We start from the raw sequence: 5,975 nt of genomic DNA on the forward strand, positions 1-5,975 counted from the left end.
CTCCATATCTCTCTCCTCCATATCTCTCTCCCTCCCTATCGCTCTCCCTCCCTATCTCTCTCGATCCTCCAGAATGCTCTCCCTCCTTATCTCTCTCCTCCCTCCCTCCCTATCTCTCTCCCTCCCCATCCTCTTCCCTCCCTATCTCTCTCCCTCCCTATCTCTCTCCCTCCTCCATATCTTTCCCTCCTTATCTCTCTCCCTCCCTCCCTATCTCTCTCCCTCCCTGTCTCCCTCCCTCCCTATCTCTCTCCCTCCCTATGTCTCTCCCTATCTCTCTCCCTCCATATTCCCTCCCTCCCTATCTCTCTCCCTATCTCTCTCCTCCTTATCTCTCTCCCTCCCTCCCTCCCTCCCTCCCTCCCTCTCCTCCCTCCCTCCCTCCCTCCCTCCCTCCCTCCCTCCCTCCCTCCCTCCCTCCCTCCCTCCCTCCCTCCCTCTTCCTCTCCTCCTCCTCCCTCTCTTATCTCTCTCCCTCCTCCCTATCTCCCTCCCTCCCTATCTCTCTCCCTCCCTCTACTATTCTGGGTGTCAGTGGTGGAGAATCATACCCATTTAAAGGAGTAAAACTAGGACACTGTTTTAATGGAACAACGTTTAAACATTCTGTGTGTCTTCGACCAGACGTCTATACTGTACAATCAAATCCCTTCAGGTAAGCATAGTACTTCAACCCTCCGTCTCTCCGGTACCAAGTTTTCTATCTTTCTCTATCTAGCAGGTTTCTGTTCCCTAACGTTTAAATAATGCAGCAATGTTACGACCACCGTGTCTCCTCGGAGAAGTACACAGAAACACTCCCTTCAAGACACGTAAATAACATTCATATCTTAACCATCTCTCCGTGTCCTCCCTCCATATATCCAGTGTTTCGTTCCACTTTCTCCTCTCCCACATCCTGGCCCTGAAGTGTGTTTTTTCTTTCTTTCTACAGTCTGTTGGTTGCTGGACCAGCGTATGAAGGTCTGTGCTCAGACATGAATGAATGGTGGTCGTTGCGTGAGAGAATGACTATAGAGTTTAGCAGGTACTTGCACTCAAACCATAACAAGGAAATAAGCCAGTCTGTTGGTGACAGTAACCATGTTTATATGCACACCAATATGGAGGTGGGGGGATAGAGGAGGTAATGGGATAGAGGGAGGTACTGGGGGATAGAGGGGGTACTGGGGGATAGAGAGGTACTGGGTAGAGGGTACTGGGAGATAGAGGGGGTATGGGGATAGAGGGAGGATCTGGGGATAGAGGGAGGTACTGGGGAGTAGAGGGTACTGGGAGGGGGATAGAGGAGGTACTGGGGGATAGAGGGGGAAGTACTGGGGATAGAGGGGGGTACTGGGGGATAGAGGGAGGTACTGGGGGAAGAGGAAGGGACTGGGGGATAGTGGGGGTACTGGGGGAATAGAGGAGGTACTGGGGAATTAGAGGGTACTGGGGGATAGAGGGGGGTACTGGGGATAAGAGGGAGGTTACTGGGGGATAGAGGGAGGGACTGGGATAGAGGAGGTTACTGGGGGATAGAGGGGGTAGCTGGGGATAGAGGGAGGTACTGGGGGATAGAAGGGAAGTACTGGGGATAGAGGGAGGTAACTGGGCGCTAGAGGGAGTACCGGGATACGAGGAAGGGAAGGGGGATAATGGATGGAGGGAGGTACTGGGGGATAGAGGGAGGTACTGGGGGATAGAGGAGGTACGTAGAGGGAGTATGGGGATAGGGGGGTACTGGGGGGATAGAGGGAGGGATAGAGGGAGATAGAGGAGATATAGAGGGAGGTAATGGGGATAGAGGGATATGGGATAGAGGGAGGTAATGGGGGATAGAGGGAGGTACTGGGGATAGAGGGAGGTAATGGGGGATAGATGGGAGGTACTGGGGATAGAGGGGAAGTACTGGGGATAGAGGGAGGTAATGGGGATAGAGGGAGGTACATGGGGGATAGAGGGGTAATGGGGATAGAGGGAGTACTTGGGAGATGAGAGGGGGTACTGGGGGAATAGAGGGAGGTACTGGGGATTAGAAGGGGGTACTGGGGGATAGAGGGGGTATGGGGGATAAGAGGAGGTAAAGGGGGATAGCGGGAGGTAAATGGGGGATAGAGTGGGGGTACTGGGGATAGAGGAAGGTAATGGGGGATAGAGGAAGGTACTGGGGGATGGGAGTAGGGAGGTACTGGGGGATAGAGAGGCAGGTACTGGGGGATAGAGGGAGGTACTGGAAGGAGTATGGAGATAGGGAGTACTGGGGTAGAGGGAGGGTAATGGGGGATAGAGGGAGGTAACTGGGGGATAGAGGGGGTACTGGGGGAGAGGGGGTACTGGGGTGAGGGTACTCGGGCCGATAGAGGGAGGGACTGGGGATAAGAGACGGATAGGGGTACTGGGGGATAGAGGGAGTACTGGAGGGATAGAGGGGTACTGGGGGATAGAGGGAGGTACTGGGGGATATGAGGGGGGTCTGGGGGATTAGAGGGGTACTGGGGGATAGAGGGAGGTACTGGGGGATAGAGGGAGGGAATAGAGGGGGTACTGGGGCGATTAGAGGGAGGTGCTGGGGATAGAGGAAGGTACTGGGGGATAGGGACGGCAGAGGGAGGACTGGGGATAGAGGGAGTACTCGGATAGAGGGAAGAGGGGTACTGGGGGATAGAGGGAGTGGGGGATAGAGGGGGTACTGGGGATGAGGGAGGTTGCTGGGGGATAGAGGGGGTACTGGGGAATAAGGAAGGTACTGGGGGATAGAGGGGGTACTGGGGGATATAGAGGGGGTACTTGGGGATAGAGGGTAGTACTGGGGGATAGAGGAGGTACTAGAGGGTAGGGGATAGAGGGTACGGGGATGAGGACTGGGGAATAGAGGGGGTTGGGGGATAGAGGGAGGTACTGGGGAGTAGAGGGAGGTACTGGGGATAGAGGGAGGTACTGGGGGATAGAGGGAGGGATAGAGGAGGTAACTGGGGATAGAGGAGTACTGGGGGGATAAGAGGGAGTACTGGGGATAGAGGGAAGGAAGAGGGTACTGGGGATTAGAGGGAGGTACTGGGGGATAGAGGGAGGGATAGAGGGGAGATAGAGGAGTTTAGAGGGATGTAATGGGGGATAGAGGGAGGGATAGAGGGAGGTAATGGGGGATAGAGGGAGGTCTGGGGGATAGAGGGGGGACTGGGGATAGGGGAGGGACTGGGAAGATGGGGGTACTGGGGGATAGAGGGAGGGAAGAGGGAGATAGAGGAGATGTAGAGTGAGTTAATGGGGGATAATGAAGGGGGTGGGGGAGAGAGAAGGTACTGGGGGATAGAGGGGGACTGGGATAGAGGGAGTACTGGGGATAAGGGAGGTACTGGGGGATAGAGGGAGGATAGAGGGGGTACTGGGGGAGAGAGGAGGTGCTGGGGGATAGAGGGAGGTACTGGGGGGATAGAGGGAGGTACTGGGGATAGAGGAGGGTACTGGGGGATAGAGGGAGGTACTGGGGGATAGAGGGGAGGTACTGTGGGAATAGAGGTGAGTACTTGGGGGATGAGGAGGATAGAGGAGATAGAGGGAGATGTTAGAGGGAGTCATGGGGGATAGAGGGAGGGATAGAGGGAGGTAATGGGGGATAGAGGGAGGTACTGGGGGATAGAGGGAGGTAAAGGAAGAGGAAGGAAGAGGAGAGAGATGGAGGGAGAAGGAAGAGGAGAGAGAGAAACAGAGCAGAGGGGGGGGGGTGGTTGAGCCACATCTCTTGCTTTCTTCTCTTTCTGTCTTCCAATTCCTGCTCCATTTTCTCTCTGCCAGAGTTCAAACATAAACATAAAGTTTGTATGTGAAAACTATTTGTGACTCGTTTCAGGAAACTAGGTGTACAGTATGTCGCACGTCACTACTTCACARGAGATGCATTTTAACTGTTTTTTTTTTTTAGCAGAAAAACCTTCTGGAACATGTGAACTTTCATGTGCCTTAATAACAAACTTGTATTCCAAACTTGTAAATACGAATAGAATTGTTAAGTTACCAGCCTTATTGGTTTAGCCACAGAAAAAGACAGGGACTTTCGCGCTTGCCATGATTGGCTGAGWTAATGAATGGGCTTGAACGGCGGGGAGATGAGTTCTGATTGGTCTGCCGTGTAGCYTGCTTCTGTCTATAACGTGATCAGTATGTGTTAGTACTTTCTGCCGCAGCGTTTTTGACAGATATAACGCTTGTAAGATGATACGTACTTTGAGTTTTTTCCCCGTATTCACTTCCAAATCACGACACGCAGGTTAAAATCAATTCACTCGTACATAAGAGGCTAAAGCTGCTGGCAGATCAAACGCACAGCTGGAACGCCGATTTAAACTGTTTACACGTCACAATAATTAGAAAGTTCGCTCAGAAAAATCAGCAAATGCTCACTTCGATTTTAACCTTACGCCGATTAAGATAAGCAGAGTAATGTGTTTACATGCTCTGTGGGGTCTGTTTGTGTTTGTGAACAGAGCCCCAGCATCAGCTTGTTTAGGGGACTCTTCTCCAGGTTCATCTCTCTGTAGGTGATGGCTTTGTTATGGAAGGTTTGGGAATCGCTTCCTTTTAGGTGGTTGTAGAATTTAACAGCTCTTTTCTGGATTTTGATAATTAGCGGGTTTCGGCCTAATTCTGCTCTGCATGGACAGCAACACAATTAGACCCAACCAAATCATGAGAAAACAAAAAGATAATTACTTGACACATTGTAAAGAATTAACAAAAAAACTGAGCAAACTAGAATGCTATTTGGCCCTAAACAGAGAGTACACAGTGGCAGAATACCTGACCACTGTGACTGACCCAAACTTATGGAAAGCTTTGACTATGTACAGACTCAGTGAGCATAGCCTTGCTATTGAGAAAGGCCGCCGTAGGCAGACATGGCTCTCAAGAGAAGACAGGCTATGTGCACACTGCCCACAAAATTAGGTGGAAACTGAGCTGCACTTCCTAACCTCCTGCCCAATGTATGACCATATTAGAGACACATATTTCCCTCAGATTACACAGATCCACAAAGAATTTGAAAACAAATCCCAATTTGATAAACTCCCATAAATCTTACTGGTGAAATTCCACAGTGTGCCATCACAGCAGCAAGATTTGTGACCTGTTGCCACAAGAAAGGCACAGTGAAGAACAAACACCATGTAAATACAACCCTTATTTATGCTTAATTTATTTTAACTTGTGTTGCTTTAACCATTTGTACATTGTGTGAGAGAGAGGCGAGCTTGTATAATATAATATAACTTTGTAATGTCTTTATTGTTTTGAAAACTTCTGAGTGTATGTTTACTGTTCCATATTGTTCATGTCGCTTTGTATTAATATCTACCTCACTTGTTGGCATGTTAACACGTTTCCCATGCCAATTAAAGCCCCTTGAATTCGAATTAAATTGAATTGATAAAGAGAGAGAGAGAGAGACGGGAGAGAAGAAGGAGAAGAGAAGGGGAGAGGGGACCAGAGAGATGAGAGGGAGAGAGAGAGAGGAGATGGAGGAGAGAGGGAGTAGGAGAGGGAGAGAGAGGGAGTAAGGATGAGGACGGGAAGGTGCGACGAAGAGGGAGGGAAGGGAGGGGGAGGAGAAGAGAAGAGCGAGAGGAGGGAGGAGAGAGAAGAGGTGGAGAAGGAAGAGATGAGAGAAGGGAGGGAGGGAAGAGAGGAGAGAGGGGAGAGGGGAGGAGGGAGAGGAGAGGCGAGTAGAGGGTGAGAAGGAGCGGAGAGGAGAGGAAGAGAGAGAGTGAGAAGGGAGAGACGAGAGAGAGGGCGAGGAGAGAGAGAAGGAGAGAGGAAAGCGGAGGAGATGAGGGAGGAGAGGAGAGGAGTAGAGGAGGAGAGAGAGGAAAGGAGGGAAAAGAGGAGGTGAGAAGGAGAGAGGAGAGAGGGAGAGAAGGAGAGGAAGAGAGAGGGTGAGAGAGAGGAGAGAGGGGGAGAGAGGGAGGAGGACGAGAAGAGATGGGAGAGAGAAGGGA

The 5,975-nt window shown here is 51.2% G+C and overlaps 1 protein-coding gene across 1 annotated transcript; it reads right to left on the minus strand.

Annotated features, from left to right (window-relative positions):
- Window positions 1-1,087: 1,087 nt before the first annotated feature.
- LOC139024712 (uncharacterized) lies at window positions 1,088-5,350 on the minus strand. Its single transcript, XM_070439625.1, has 6 exons — window positions 5,336-5,350; window positions 3,286-3,466; window positions 2,194-3,036; window positions 1,832-2,027; window positions 1,611-1,722; window positions 1,088-1,393 (listed from the first exon to the last, which is right to left on the minus strand). The coding sequence occupies exons 1-6, from the start codon at window positions 5,348-5,350 to the stop codon at window positions 1,088-1,090; spliced, it is 1,653 nt and encodes a 550-aa protein (XP_070295726.1).
- Window positions 5,351-5,975: the final 625 nt, after the last annotated feature.

The sequence above is a fragment of the Salvelinus sp. IW2-2015 genome, unplaced genomic scaffold (assembly GCF_002910315.2).
Source record: "Salvelinus sp. IW2-2015 unplaced genomic scaffold, ASM291031v2 Un_scaffold1808, whole genome shotgun sequence".
Lineage (NCBI taxonomy): Eukaryota > Metazoa > Chordata > Actinopteri > Salmoniformes > Salmonidae > Salvelinus > Salvelinus sp. IW2-2015.

What these genes read in the sequence shown, in the direction of transcription:
- LOC139024712 (XM_070439625.1), bottom strand. An exon ending in CAGTCCCCCTCTATCCCCCA is followed by an intron (nt 3,037 to 3,285) that starts GTACCTTCTCTC and finishes TCTATCCCCCAG; the next exon opens with TACCTCCCTCTAATCCCCAG. An exon ending in ATTACCTCCCTCTATCCCCA is followed by an intron (nt 1,723 to 1,831) that starts GTACCTCCCTCT and finishes CTATCCCCCCAG; the next exon opens with TACCCCCCTATCCCCATACT.